Raw genomic sequence first — 16,731 nt, 5'->3', positions numbered from 1 at the left:
TTTTCTCTTGTAGTGTTTCAGTGTATCTGAAAAGCTACAAAAGATATTTCTGGACTTCGAATAACAGTAATAACAGTTATTCACATACTGTCTAGTAGGTGCTACATTCGATTAAAAAACAAACAAACAACAAAAACACTGAAACAACTATTAAAAAGTCTGTTCTTTATCCACCTTATTCTTTAATGAGAAGTAAGCCTTCGGGTGAGACTAACATTTCATTAGCTACTATAGGGAAATAACGAGAAGAATAACAGTGTTCAGTAAACAGTAAAACTGTTTGCACTACAAACCAGTTAGTTAGAAACTTAATCTCTGTAAGGGATTAATAGTGTGTTTATAATTAATATAATGCATTAAAATAACATTAAGAAGCACTAATATGCAATATCAAGCACCAAAGTAAGAAGGACACTGATGAGACCGGAAGCCAAACCCATAGAATATACAAATGGCTGCTAACACATTTACGGGAAGAAAAAGGTGAATAGTATGAATGTTTAGCATAATTAAATTCTGTATATTGTCGCTGTCACGCAATCAACCAGCATCAGTTGCGTCATTTTTCTGTGGCCTCATGATAGTAAAATGTCCATAAGGCGCACACTTTGAAATATCAACAGAAGTGTTGTCATCTGGATACTTTTCACCTACTCTATTTTGAAAACTACAAATTCTTACTGCTCATTTTACATACTACTTTTCCCCCACAGGGATTGTCTTGTGTAGTAAACTTTTAAACTTAACACACAAAATATGTGACCCTGGATCACAAAACCATAAGGGTAATTTTTTTCAAAATTGAGATTTTTACATCACATAATAATAAATATATAAGCTTTCCATTGATGTATGGTTTGTTAGGATAGGACAATATTCGGCCGAGATACAACTATTTAAAATCAGGAATCTGAGGGTGAAAAAAAAAAAAAAAAAAAAAAAACAAATCAAAATATTGAGAAAATTGCCTTTAAAGTTCTTCAAATAATGTTCTTAATGTATATGACTAATCAAAAATTAAGTTTTCATACATTTACAGTAGAAAATTTACAAAATATCTTCATGGAACATGATATTTACTTAATTTCCTAATGATTTTTGCCATAAAATAAAAATCAATAATTTTGACCCATACAATGTATTTTTGGCTATTGCTACAAATATACCCCAGCGACTTAAAACTGGTTTTGTGGTCCAGGGTCACATATGTGCCATAATGTTTTATGACAAAAGTGCACATCAACAGCACAAATTTGACAAGAATAATACAAAATTCCCTTACCTATCAGATTTCTGAAATCTAATCAAATAGTCTGAAAGTTATTACTTCCTGTGGTGATGGCAAAAGTACATAGCCTACTTGAATGAGACAGTATGCTAGTAATGGGACAATACCATTACATTTTGATCTTGATATTGCAAAGTTCAGCATCTAGCATTTACTTTCCGATTCACACATTTCTAAAGGTTTATTTATGTTTTGCCCTTATTCGATTAGTAAAATGGATGGGAAAGTTACAGAAAAGGTGACTAAAGCTGCCTTAAAACTGTGCATGTAAGTGTTTATCATTTAAGAGTCACATTTAAAGCAGTGTCAGATCCGATTTATGTTTCAAGCTTTTAAAGTAACAGCAGCCAAAATATCCTAATAACCAGCTGCTGTAATGTCTGTTAATAAAAAAAAAAAAAATTAAAAAAGAGGAAATCAATAACTGTATATATCTGTAGTTTTAAGCTTTATCTTTTATTTATTTAGATTTTAGTATTTGATAACTTTATTAAATTTGGCTATACTTTCTTGCTGAAGGGCACAGGTAGCTATATGACAGTTATTATAATGGGTTTATGTGAAGATTGTTATAGTAAATTCACTTAAATTGCAAGAATAATGTTAAATTGAAAGCTCTCAATTATACTATATTGTTGAATGGCTATAGTCAATGGATATATATTAGGAACAAATTCATAGAGACATCAGTTGGTATCAGTGATACTTGCCTTCAGTCATAAAAAAAGATGGCATTAATCAAAAATCAAAATTATACTTTCTTTATATTGTTTCTACATTCATTTGAAAATTGAATGTGAAATGATTGTAATATAAAAAAGTATAATTAAAAATGGTAATGTTAGGTGGAATTAATCGCGATTATTTTATGAAAAAATGTGCAATTAATTAGTTATTTTTTTTTTAATCGATTGACACCACAAATTTAAATGCATTGTAGTAACGCAGAAAGAGAGTTTGTAACCATGACTGTACAAAAAGAGCTTTTGAAAAGAACGGTCGATCGGCATAGCTAACACCCCATATTTTTTACAGGATCCAAAAACTCCCACACTGGTGAACAAACTTTTTTGGCTGAAGGTAGAATGTCTCCTTTTTGTCTGTCATCTCATCTGACATGATTTAGTTCAGCAGTACTAGCTACACACTGAATCATTGTCTTCATTTTTCCATTTTCTGATGGATGTCAAATAGTGTAAGGATGCAACACAGCCAACTATTTTGTTGGACTGTCAACCAGATTACAACCTAGGGCTGGAAGATTAATCGAAAAGCAATCAAAACTGAAATTCATAACCTCTAACCGACATAATTCTCCCATGTTGGTTATTTAGCTTTTTTTTTATTTTAAATCCTGTTTCCCATTAATATACCGTGTGTAGTTGTTCCTATGCTAGTCTCACATTAGCCAGACCTTCAGGTTGATGGCAGAAGGTCTGGGAACCTTGTCCGCTTTGAATGGCAAAGGCCCAGCCAAGGGGCCATATGAATGACAGATAAAGCAACCAATCACGTCGTTCCACCAATCACTTGTTATGTGCTCATCGTCACAGCTGTAAACACGGTGGTTTTCTTTTTTCACGAGGGGGTTTGGCATCACGCCATCTTTGTTTCCAGTCGGAATGTTACAGAACGTGATCTCCCAAAAATCCTGTATAGTTCAACCAATCCAATGTTGACTTCAAAACACCTGAAGTGTTTCCACTTTTGTGTGCCAGCAGTCCGTGGGCATGACGTCTGAGGCATAGACTAGTATTATATGGATGTGCATGACCACTGCGCTCATGTCTTTTAGCAGCGTCTCTCTTGTGAGTGGCGTGTTTAAGACACTGTGTCAAGTTAACAGAATTTAAACTTTTACACGCAGCGCCCCTCATCAATGTCAGTTCCAAAACAGTGGATCTCAATCATTTAACAAACTATTTGATTGACCGCGGTGGTTCTAGAGGCAAAGTTGTCCAAAACAAGGACAACAAGTTCTGTAATATGATATAAATATTGTGCAAAAAAAACATGAAATGTACAATCGTTTACGGCTCAGAAAAATGTGATATCAGCCCCCAGTGTCCGATTTCTTTCAAATTTCTCACAGACCTTTTTTGGTCATGAGTCAAACAGGCCCACAGAGTTTCGTTCCGATCAGCCTCCATTAACCTTGTCTAACAGGTGCTCAAACTTGATCGGGCAATGGCCGCCATGTGTCTTTGAGATACACAAATGCCTTATACTTGACTATACTATACTTGACACTTGTGGCACTTGGGACCAAGACAGTGCACAGTGATTTTCATGTTGATAGGACAAATGCTTGCGTAGTCATAGCCACTTTTATATTTCCCCCTTCTTATAGTGACCAATCGACGCTGCATTTTTTCCTGTGATTGCAAATTGAGCGCTGAGCTGGGCGAAGATATCTCATTCTGTTCAAGAGTTATAGGCATTTTACTAAAAGCGGCCCTACCAATTCTGAACATTTTGGCATCCCTTTACAACGGTGAGCCAAAAGTGCAATTTTTTTTTTTTTTTTTTGGTGATCACTGATATTTTCTCTCCAGATAATCTTTCTTCACTGGTTTGATTCTAATCAGGTGAAAAACCTAGGACTAGTTCACAAAAGTAGGTTTTTCAAAAAATCCAAAATACCTGAATATTTCACGCTCAAATGTGAGGTGTGTGTTTTGTCCAGCATGAGCCAAGGATTCCAATGACATAAGACACCTGAGCCTCCAGCTGACGGTTTAGGAGTTACTGATGGTTTATGTGTGCTTTTGATCACTGTAACCCCCCCGCCCCGTGAGGCCGATTTGGGGCAAGCCTTGGTCATGTTGTAGGCAGTGTGAGTACTGCCATCCCTCCAAGTTTCAAGTTTGTGTGACTTATGATTTGGTCTGCACGATCAGTTTTCAGAGATCGCTGATCCGTGACCATTCTAACAATTACAATAGGGTTCATCAACAATTGTTCATTAATCATAATTGAGGTAAAACATTCAATTAATCGAGATTTAGATTTTCGAGAAGTCATGTCGTCCAGCCCTAATACAACTAGAATCAACCATCAACCATAGTGTTACTGTTACTGGATTATTTACAGTCTCTGTGTTTAACACAATGCCAATATTAAAATTTTCATTCAATATCGTGATTATCATTGCATTGTGAGACACATCATTTATACTCATTTCAAAACTGCCATGGTAACTTCGGCCTCAGAGCCAACATTTTTTATCTGATTCATTAAAATAATTGACTCATTTGTTTACAAACTTGATTACATTAGCATGTTTGTATGCAGGTCTGTGTTTGTGTGCATCTAACAAAGACAGTCTTATTTTTATTGTGGTGTATGGACTTCTAATCACATTCAGTTCACACTGCAAGATGCAAAATGAGAAAATGTGATTTCTTTTGCTGAGGCCGATTAGCATTTAAATGCATTATTTGTGTCTACCTGACTTGAATCATTTCTAATACCAAATCGTTTAAATTTACCTTTACTAATTCCTCTCCTTACTATTTCAACTTATGCTGTACTTCACTGTTCCTTTTTAAATCAAATACAGTTGAGGTCAAAAGTTTACATACACTGTAGAATCTGTAAAATGTTAATTATTTTACCAAAATAAGAGGGATCATGTTAATGCATGTTATTTTTTATTTAGTACTGACCTGAATAAGATATTTAACACAAAAGACACTTACATATAGTCCACAAGAGAAAACAATAGTTGAATTTTTAAAAATGACCCCGTTCAAAAGTTTACATACGCTTGATTCTTAATACTGTGTTACTTAATACCTGAATGATCCATAGCTGCGTTTTTTGTTTAGCGATAGTTGTTCATGAGTCCCTTGTTTGTCCTGAACAATTAAACTGCCTGCTGTTCCTCAGAAAAATCCTCCAGGTCCCACAAATTCTTTGGTTGTTTGGCATTTTTGTGTATTTGAACCCTTTCCAACAATGACTGTATGATTTTGAGATCCATCTTTTCACACTGATGACAACTGAGGGACTCATGAAGATGCTGATGCTCCAGAAGGAAATACAATGCATTAAGAGCCGGGGGGTGAATACTTTTGAACAGAATGAAGATGTGTACATTTTTCTTATTTTGCCTAAATATCGTATTTGTTTCATTAAGTACTGCCCTTCAGAAGCTACAGAAGATACTTACATGTTTCCCAGAAGACATAATAAGTTAAATTTTCCCTGGTTTCCAAATTCACAAGTAACAAAAACACAGCTGTGGATCATTCAGGTAACAACACATTATTAAGAATCAAGTGTATGTAAACTTTTGAAAAAAGGTAAATTTTTATAAATTCAATTCAATTATTTTTTCTTGTGGACTATGTGTCTTTTATGTGAAATATCTTATTCAGGTCAATACTATATAAAAAATAACATGAATTTTGTATGATCCCTCTTATTTGGGTAAAATAATTAACATTTTGCAGATTCTGCAAGGTGTATGTAAACTTTTGATCTTAACTGTATGTTACTTAGCTGCAGTAGAATATGTTTTATTTATATGCATTTGTCATGCCAATAAAGCACACTAAACAGAAACTGAAAAGAGAGATCAAAGGAAAAAGAAAGTGTAAGGCAGACAAGTCACGTGACTCACCCTGGTCAAACTGCCGCTGCATGCTTTCCATCTCAGCCTTATTTCCACTCACCCTGTAGATCCCCTCTGTGCCCAACCCTGTGTGTGAGAGAGAGTTGACATTAATTAATGAGTTTTGCACTCCATTCATTTTACACAGTCTCAGAGTTTGATAAGAGCCAACAATGGCGTTATCTCCAGCTCGGAATGTCCAACACATTACACATATTTAATTTATATCCAAGGTTGCTAATTGTGCGACCACACTCAGACTGTCAGATTTTCACTGTTTGACTTATCAGCTGTACATGAAGAATGAGTGCTGCTACAGGCGGAGAGCAGCTTGGGTCTTGTGCCCCACAGATGCAAACGGAGTCAAGAGCCAGAGAACGGCTCAGCTTGGGCCGTCTCACCCAAGCAGAGAGAAAACAAGTACATCGATAAAGAGGAAGACAGAGCGAGAGGCAGAGAGACACTCTCGGAAATGAGTCGGCGCGTTGCCGAGGCAGACCGCATTGATTGCCTCACCTCTCCTGATCAATTATCCATAAAAGCTTTTCTGTGGAGCTGCAGGAAGGGAAATGTGTGTAGAGACGAAGGGTGTGTTTATGGCAGAGTGTAAGAACATGAGGGAAAAGAGAAAAGAAAAAAGCGAGAAAAGGACCGTAACACTTCCGACAGAAGTTTTATATTGTGTTATAGATTTGCACCAATCATAAAACTCTACTTTTGATGTCTGAGAAATCCACAACGTCTACCAATCATTTCAAGGTTTCTATTAAAAATAGTCTTAAATATGATAAATATGAACATTGTGGCATTATGAACATAATAATAATAACAAAAAAGTAATATGATAAAATGATTTACAGATTTGTAAAGTGTAAATATGCCAGATGTAATTTAATTCTCAAAATGAATGAATCAATAAGCATGTACATACATGCATAAACTAGTACATAAATAAATTATGAATACTAACAGCCTATTATAATATTAACCACAACAATATGAAAACTGTAATATTTTAATGCCAGACCCCTTTTTTTTTTCTTTCTTTACTTCCAACAGTTGTATAATAATAATAATAATAATAATAATAGTAATAGTAATAGTAGTAATAATAATAATAATAATAATAATAATAATAATAATAATAATAATAATATTTTATATATATATATATATATATATATATATATATATATATATAATTAAAAAGTACAAAAATAATAATAATGATGATTAAAGTAAAGTGATTAAATTATTTACAGATTTGTAATGTTTAAATATACTAGAAAAAGTTTTTTAATTCGCAAAATGAATGCATCAATAAGCATGTAAATAAATAAATAAAATATAATTAATATAAACATTTATATTTATATTAACCACAACAATGTGAAAGCTGTATTATGTTAAATGTCAGAGATTAAACTCCAGAATTTTTTTTTTTTTTTCTTGGCTATTGGTCTCTTTCTTTCTTTCTTTTTATATCTTATAAATATATTTTTCATTACTATTTACATTTAAATGTGAACAATAATAATAATAATAATAATGAAAAAGTAATAAGATACTATTATATACAGATTTGTAAAGTTCAAATATGCTAGAAAAAAAATAATTCTCAAAATTAATGAATCATTAAGCATGTACATAAATAAATAAATAAACAAACAAACAAACAAACTAGTACATAAACGAGTAACTAAATAAAAAGTACATATAAAATTAAGTAAACTACTAAATAATACATTTCTAAAGTAAATAAGTACATAAATATGAGAAAAATGTACCATAAAAATCATACCCATAAAAAAAAATAAATAAAAAAAATTCAGAAATCATAAACTCACCATAAATTCATGAACAACATGATGTAAACCTTACTGGTTGGTTTATAACTTCTGTAACACTTTACAATAAGGTGTGATTTGTTAACATTAGTTAATGTATTAACTAACACTAACAAACAATGAACAATATATTTATTACACTATTTATTCATCTTTGTTAATGTTAATAAAAATATAGTCGTTCATTGTTAGTTCATGGTAGTTCACAGTGCGTCAACTAATGTTAACAAACACAACTTGTGATTTTACCAATGCATTAATAAATGCATAAGAATGCAAATAAATAATTAACATTACCTAAGATTTATAAATGAAGTATTACCTAAGATTTATAAATATTGTTCATGTTAACTAATATAGTTAACTAATGTTAACTAATGAACCTTACAGTAAAGTGTTACCATAATGTCTAACCAACAGTTAACAGGACATGAAACATGGTCAAGATAAACAAATGTTTAATTTAGCGGCAACTCATCAGTAACCTTTTAAGGGCAAGTGACAGTTTCTTTAACTGGCCTGAAACTCTCACTGTTCCCAAGCCAGCTGATCAATTGTCAGGCCCTGATTGTGCTTTTTATTTGGCCTGTTAAATGTTAAAGCATACCAGACAAGAATACACTAGCCTACGATGTACTTTCCAACAGTTCTGATGCCCGTTTTACGAGCGAGTTACTCAAATGAACCTAAATGAACTTAAATTCAGATGAGCTTTCCAACTAACAAAAAATACAAAAAGACAAGTTGATACCAAAGAAAAGGTTCAAGCCTAAACAGAAGCCACAGGAATACATGAGGGAGAAAGAGAACCACCCTCTGAAGGACAGTCAAGGACAATACAAGGAAGTCACCATATTTCCAGTTCATTATATAATTTCTCTCATGTCATTCCCTGTCCATCACTCTCAATCTACTGGCCTTCATACTGCACGTCCAGTCCATTAGCAACGTCAAGAGAACGTCATAAGACTTTTAAAAAAAAAACAGAAAGCACTTTGAGCCTCATGGGCTTCTCTAACTGAAACTCACCATGACCTTTTTGCTTAAAGCCCTCCTAATGCACATCTAACCCTGCAACATGTCCAAACAAACCCCTGCCGCTTCCTGCCATCATCTTGAGCATATCCTCCGGGGCCAGTATCAGCCAATTCAGCACTTCTCCTCCTCCAACGGCTGTCACGTTCCCTCCTTCCCTGTCTCTATAACTAGAGCTGTTCCTTACTAGAGCCATTTCACAATCTGATTTATATTAAAAATAGGGTTCTGAGTGACGGGTTACAGATGAACAGTCACTTTGCTTGGCCTGTGGGCTGAGACTATTTACTGTATTTCCTGTTCTCATACTGTTTCCTACCGCTGCTCAGGTGATTGCCACTAGAAGACATAGTGAATAATGTGGAAACGATAACCTCAGTGGCCTTAACACATCCAACACTCATTTATCATACGGTCCCGTTGCTACAGCGAGAAAAGGACTGACTGAGTGAGAGAAGACATAGAAAGGAAAGAGAAGTTAAATGAGAGACAGGTTTGCCCAGAAGAATGAACAGGAAATGAGAGGAACAATAGGGGAAGGCAAGTATTTTTGGTACAGAGGGCATAACGGAAGGGACGGAAATGGATCCCTATAGAAACTATATAAAACTGAGGTTACGTAACAGGCGGTGACTGTGTTTTCATTTCTGCCCCATCGAACACAAAAAGAAATAGAAAAAATAATATGAACCATTCTCCAGGAAAATATAAACAATACTAAACATGACTAGTTTGCTCAGATACTTGCACCCGACAATGAAAACCTGTCATCGAAAAGTGAAAATGTTGAATAATGTGCTGGTCACTCTACAATGATTTGAGGCTTTCACAAAACAGCAAGTTTCATATAAGTATGAGGGTAAAGAAAAAAAAGAAGAAGAAAAAAAAAAAAAAGTCAATTTTATGGATGGTTTCATTCAGGTTTACAGGCGTTAAACTTTAAAACTTTTAAACTTTAAAATAATAATGATAATAATTGAGCAAAAATGCATTAAATTGAAAGGATTTGACAGTAAAGACATTTATAATGTTGCAAAAAGGTTATATTTAAAACAAAAGCTGTCCTTTTAAACTTTCTATTCATCAAATGACCTATAAATATATTTATTGCCATTTCCACAAAACAAAATTTAAACAGCACAATGGTTTTTAAACATTTATAATGATCAGAAATGTTTCTAGAGCAGCAAATCAGCATATTAAAATGATTTTTGAAGGATCATGTGACACTAAAGACTGGAGTAATGATGCTGAAAATTCAGCATTGTATCACAAGAATAAATTACATTTTAAAATATATTAAAATAGAAAATAGTTATTTTAAATAGTAAAAATATTTTGTGATATTACCATTTCACTGTATTTGTGAACAAATAAATGCAACCTTGGTTGCAACAAGCTTGTATTTGTTTGATTCAAAAACAATAATATTGTGAAATATTTTTACTATTTAAAATAACTGCTTTCTATTTGAATATATTTTAAAATGTTATTTCTGTGATCTAAGCTACATTTTCAGCATCATTACTCCAGTCTTCAGTGTCACATGATCCTTCAGAAATCATTCTAATATGCTGATTTGCTGCTCGAGAAACATTATTATTATTATATTATTATGACAACATTTTTTACAGGATCAGTATAAAAAGTTCAGTTCAAAAGTCAGTATATATATTTTACATATATTTTGTAGAAAAATATAGAAAGTAATAGTTTAATTTAGCAAGGATGCTTTAAATTCATTAAAAGTGACGATAAAAACATTTATAATGTTACAAAAGATTTCCATTTCAGATAAATGCTGTTCTTCTGAACTTTCTATTCATCGAAAAAACCTGAAAAAAAATTCTACTCAGCTGTTTTCAACATAATAATAATAATAATAATAATAATAATAACAATAATAATAACAATAACAACAACAACAACAACAACAACAACAACAACAACAACAACAACAACAATAATAATAATAAATGTTTTTAAGCCGCAAATCAGAGTATTAGAATGATTTCTGAAGGATCGCGTGACTGGAGTAATGATGCTAAAAATTCAGCTTTGAAATCACAGGAATAAACTGCATTTTAAAATATAATCAAATAGTAAAAATATTTCAAAATTTTACTGTTACTTTGGATCAAATAAACGCAGGCTTATTGAGCAGAAAAGACATATCTAAAAACATTAACAAACTTACTGTTCAAAAACTTTTGACTGGTAGTGTACTTCTTTCAAAAACATTTTAAAGAAAACATATCGACGTTAAACTTTTAAACAGTAGAGTATACTTTGAAAATTGGTTAGAACAACTAGGCAGTCTTAAGTAAAAACCTTGTATAATTAGACAAGTCCAGGCTGCCAGAGAATATGCACTTGCATAACTCCACAAAAACACATCTGAACATACATTTCCACTTGCATATTATTTTACTTATTTGATTTTGCTTTCAGCTTTAAAAGACCTATAAAAATAAGACATTTATACAGCTAGAGGTAAATTTAGCTTTTATAAGGCAGTGAAAGACACAGTGTCGCTATATGTACAATACTACGCCACCATGACTAAGCACATCTTAACTGTAGCTGTTAGAAGGACTTGCTAGACATGTCAAACTGACATTTTTCTACAAAGCCTTTGTAAAAGCAATTCGCTGTAATTCTGATAAGGTTGTATTGTTTTGATGGGTAAGGCACTTTGAGTGAGTAAGTGAGCGAGTGAGTATTCTCTAGTGTTCACGCTGAGGGTGCTATCAGCAAATCATGCTGTAGGCAGTTGTAGAATCCAGTTCCACCCACAGAGCACAGAAAAAAAGCTGAGCCCGAAAGATTGTTCACCATTTCTGCTATGTGATATCGATCTCAATGAGGGAGTTATCAGGCAGAAAATTACCGCAAGGGGATTGGCAGCTTACACACATACACAACCAAACATAAAAAGGCGGGAGAGGGGTGGGGTGAAGAGGAAATGGAAATGAGGGACAAAGATCAGGAGCTGAATTAAGAAAACTATTAATGACACAGCCATTGACTCCGTTCTGCCCCCTAGTGGCTGACACAAACACAATCCAAAGGGTGGGGTTGAGTGCTGTCTTCAGGGATCTGAAATTAATACACTTCATGCACGTACGTAATACATAAAAGCATGCCGTTTAGTTGCTTTATCTATGTACTGTAACATTTCCATGCTTTCTTTTGATGCTTATTTGTGACCCTGGACCACAAAACCAGTCATAAGGGTCAATTTTTCCAAATTGAGATTTATACATCATATGAAAGCTGAATAAACAATCTTTCCACTGATGTATGGTTTGTTAGGATAAGACAATATTTGGCCGAGATACAACTATTTGAAAATCTAGAATCTGAGGGTGCAAGAAAATCACCTTTAAAGCTGTCCAAATACAGTTCTTAACAATGCATATTACTAATCAAAAATTAAGTTTTTATATATTTACAGTAGGAATTTTACAAAATATCTTCATGGAACATGATCTTCACTTAATATCCTAATGATTTTTGGCATAAAACAAAAATCAGTCATTTTGACCCATGCAATGTATTTTTGGCTATTGCTACAAATATACCCCAGCGATTTAAGACTGGTTTTGTGGTCCAGGGTCACATATGTGTATAGTGGGAATATAGTCCAATCACTTGAGTGGTAATCCAGAAACGCACAAAGCAACATAATTATGATATGTGGATCCATGAACATGCCAGCATTTGACTAACGGGCTTATTATACAGTAGATTGCGCAGGGTTGACTTCATCTGAACTACAGATGGACAGATGCATCCCAGAGGGAATACTGATGTGTTCTCCAACACACTCAGCATTACTGAAAACACCAGCCGGAGCAAATGCACTTGCTCTCAGTTGATGAGTTTAATCCCTGGAAGTTAATGGCGCTAATGCTATCGAGCCAAATCAAATCATAGCTGCGTAGATACACGCTTAACAAGTGCACATACCTGCATACATGCATTGCATTATCACACTGCTAAATATGAGAGGCCGTTATTCACATGCTAAGCTCTGTGGGGGTCATTTAAAATGTAAAATCGATAATACAGGTTAGGCACAGTACATACACTGTTGACAAAAACAACTTAAACCAGACTGAGGCAGTTAGCTGGTCTCCCAGCCTGGCCAGGCTGGTTTGGTTTGCTGGTTTCATAGGGGTTTTAAGGCCAACTTAAACCAGATATGAGCAGCAAACCACCTTAGATTAGACACTACAGTCTAAAAAATGCTGGGTTATTTTTTTAAATCCAAATGTTGGGTTCAACCTGTTGGGTCAGTTCATTTTTAACACTGGGTTATTTTTTTTCTACCCAACCGCTGGGTTAAGCCTGTCTGTGATGAAACAACCCAGCTGCTGAGTTACAGTCACAGTACAATCTTTTTGAGTCCTCTACAGGAGAGACAGGTTCTCAACGCAGCCGATTTGGTGCATTTCTTCAGCGAAATAAAGGTTTGTATACATTTCATTTCATTTATAAAGTCTTTACTAAGCCGTAAATTGTATTATTTTATGCAACGCAACACAAAGACAAAATATCAGTCAGCTGCGTCAGCAGTAGTCACTTTGCATGATGGAAACGCCTTTTGCCTGGCATAAAATTTTATTCGTTATAGTACTGAGTTTAATTTAATTTGATGTTAATATATGTTCTCTAATGTCAGTACTGTTTGTTTATGGGCAGCTTTTGGAGTCAGTCACGGCATCTTTCAGCTACGAGTGAAATGTGAGCCTGAGTGCTGAAGCTCAGCAGGCCTTTACCGTCTCAAATTTCAGAATTAGCGCTATTTACAGAGAATGGTTGAATACACTACAATTAAAATGCTAATTTTAAATGTTACATTTTTTTATGTCTAAAATGCTTGTTAAACGAGTTTAAATGTATTTAATATTGTAAAACATTGCTGTATTCACCTAAATAAACTCAGTTTGTCTTGTATTTTGTCCATGTGTTATTGCTTAATAGTAAGTGTTCATCTTTTGATTATTGTTGTTGCCTCTAGTAATTCTGTGTGTTTGTAATAAGTTCCAGTCAATTTTAAGCCACCAATATAATAATTTTTAAACAATAGTTGACTTAAATAAAATAACTCAGCATGTTTGGTAAAAATGTTTAACCCAACCAGCTGGGTCAAAATATACCCAGCATGTGTTCTGTCCAATATTTACCCAGCGCTGGGTCGCCACATAACCCAGTTTGTTTTTAACCCATCATTTTTTAGAGTATACTATGTTGTCTTTAATGTCAAATACTTAAATTTACCCAATTACTTTAATCAATATTTTAAACCGTTGTCAGTAACAGTAGACTAAATGCGTAAAAAAGCTCATAGGGAGGCAATATTATGACAAAAATCATTATTGCAGATTATCGCTCTTTATATTGTAATAATGATTATTTCAATATAGAAATAAATATAAAAATTCAATATAGAAAACAAAATAAAAATGTTTTTGTTTCTTGTCTGGGTTTAGGGCACGTCACATTCTGGCTTTACAGACAAATATGTCGGTCCATGGCATCAAGTCTAGTCAAGCGCAAGTTATGTATAAACTCGCATGTTATGTTATTACAATCGCTGAAGCAAAAAAATAAATGCGTAAATTCAACCTGTAAGTGTAAGCGAATCAAAATGTAATTCCACAAATTATTCATTTTCACATTTCATTTTAATCATAACAAATGTGATACATTGTTTAATTGTGCAGGGGGATTTTTTGCCCATTTGTCTTCATTTTGTTGGCCACAAGCCCTTGTTCATTTCTGACCCAGTTAGACACAGATCTGAGTGGGACTTGAACTTCAGGCCAAGTGTGAGTTGCTGATTTGTCTCTTAAAGGAACAGTCAGTTTACCCCAAAATGAAAATTTGCTGAAAAATTACTCACCCTCAGCCCATCCAAGATCTAGAGGAGTTTGTTTCTCCATCAGAACAGATTTTGAGAAATTTAGTATTACATTACTTGCACACCAGTGAATCCTCTGCAGTGAATGGGTGCCATCAGAAGGAAAGTCCAAGAAGGGACTTCCTCCAGTGAAAAAGTTTATCCCCTTTTGTCCTTTCACATCAAAATCCACCAACACATTTGTTGAGAACTAGGGATGTATCAATATCAAAATCTCATGATACGTATACATATAGTATACAGTCCATGATACAATGTTTATTGCGATATTTAAAATTCAAAAGTAGTTCAAAATTAAGAGCTTCAATACATGTTCTCAAGAAAAAAAGTGAATTGACTTGTACCTGAACTTTGAAGGAACTCAACCCTTTTTTTATTTGTGGTGTACGGTCTTAGTCTAAATTACATTCACACTGGTGTTTTAGAAGCCAAAAAAATTAGAATATAATAATAATAATAATAATAATAATTTTATATTATTGTTGTTCTTATGACAGTAATAGCCATATATTGTAAAACAACTGCACTGTAAAATAAATGAAAATGAATATTTCATAGATAGATTATTTTTGCTTTACACTACAGCAGGGAAATTGCAATAGTTTTTTTCTTATTTATACACTTGAAAAAGATATTTTGAATTTGGACTGCAGTAATGTTACCCATTTAAACTGTTAACTGTCAGCAATTCATACTGCACTAAGCTTTTATTTTGATGAAAACGGCAGTAGAGCTTTTATTTTGAAGGAACTCCAGCTCCAGTAAAAACAGGCTTACAAAAACTACAAATCTAGTGAAATGCTGCAATCATCTGTCGTGATGATATAGCATAACTGGTGGCCGTTGCGTTCCCAAAGGTGCGCTAAACTCACAGCACATGCAATAAACAAGTCCACTGCATTCACTGTGAGGCGCGGAAAACATTGGATTACGACCTGATCGTCAGAACGAAGTGCGCAGACTTGATGAACGGATTAAGGCATATTGCGCTTTCGGTTTTAGTTTGTTTGACAGATATTGTGCCAAAGCATAATGGCCCAAAACACAACTTTAAAAACCTTTTATGTCAGATTATTTAAAAAAAATCTACACTTTTTGCCTGGATGACCTATAACAGTTTTGCTATTGCGATACTACGATGTTGATAATATCGTTACATCCCTGTTTCAAATGGTCTTGGACTGTTTTTGCTTGTAAACGGTGCTTGATCTGTGCATACTTCTCCTGATTCAGATTTAACTTGGGAAAGCAATACTATGGATAGAGGACACTTTATTTAGAATTTAACTTGTGGATTATTGTGATGTTTTTATCAGCTGTTTGGACTCATTTTGACAGCTCACACTCACTGCAGATCCATTGGTGAGAAAGTAATGTAATGCTAAATTTCTTCAAATCTGTTCTGATGAAAAACAAACTCATCTACATCTTGGATGGAGTGAGAGTAAGTACATTTTCAGAACATTTTTGGTTGAACTAATCAAACCAGCATCAACCAGCATGAGAAGAACCACTAACAAGGACAAGCTGTCACCATTACCACTAGCATGTAGCCAATATTATACAGTTTAATTTTATCTAAATTTATCTTATTCATCCACCATATACTTGACACAAAATGTATATACTCTACATTCTTTTAAATTTGAACACACTGCCATTTCATAATATGGTATTTTCACACCACTGACTTTGTCACATACTGCTGAATTTGCACGCAAGCTTTAGCATCTTGCTAACTTCAACACTCTGAAGTAACAATACAAAGACAAAATTAGGTTATGTGCTTACCTGTGGCCTCAATGTAACGGATACACTTTTCGATGAAGAATGGAATGGGTCGCTCCGGCGTGACAACGTTGGCCAAGGGAACACCGAAGTAGTTGCTCTCATAAGGCTTGGACAATGATGACTGACGAGCCTTTGGCCGTGTTTTCTGCTAGACAGGAGACAAACACATTATTTGCTGGTGCAATTGCAATAGCTGAGCTTGAGCCACAATTAAGCACACACA

General features: G+C 34.0%; 1 protein-coding gene across 4 annotated transcripts in view; it reads right to left on the bottom strand.

The window, feature by feature from the left end:
• Positions 1-16,731, bottom strand: part of arhgap35a (Rho GTPase activating protein 35a) — a 107,487-nt gene that overhangs the window by 15,117 nt on the left and 75,639 nt on the right. For 3 of the 4 annotated variants that reach the window (XM_051129704.1, XM_051129702.1, XM_051129703.1), the window contains 2 exons: positions 16,509-16,656; positions 5,916-5,993 (listed from right to left, as the gene is read on the bottom strand). In XM_051129704.1, coding sequence (XP_050985661.1) covers positions 5,916-5,993; positions 16,509-16,656 — 226 coding nt within the window. The remainder of the gene's footprint in view (positions 1-5,915; positions 5,994-16,508; positions 16,657-16,731) is intronic. The other variant, XM_051129705.1, reaches the window with a different exon arrangement.

Source organism: Labeo rohita, chromosome 15, assembly GCF_022985175.1.
Source record: "Labeo rohita strain BAU-BD-2019 chromosome 15, IGBB_LRoh.1.0, whole genome shotgun sequence".
Classification (NCBI taxonomy): Eukaryota; Metazoa; Chordata; class Actinopteri; order Cypriniformes; family Cyprinidae; genus Labeo; species Labeo rohita.
This window is presented reverse-complemented; position numbering and strand designations above follow the sequence as displayed.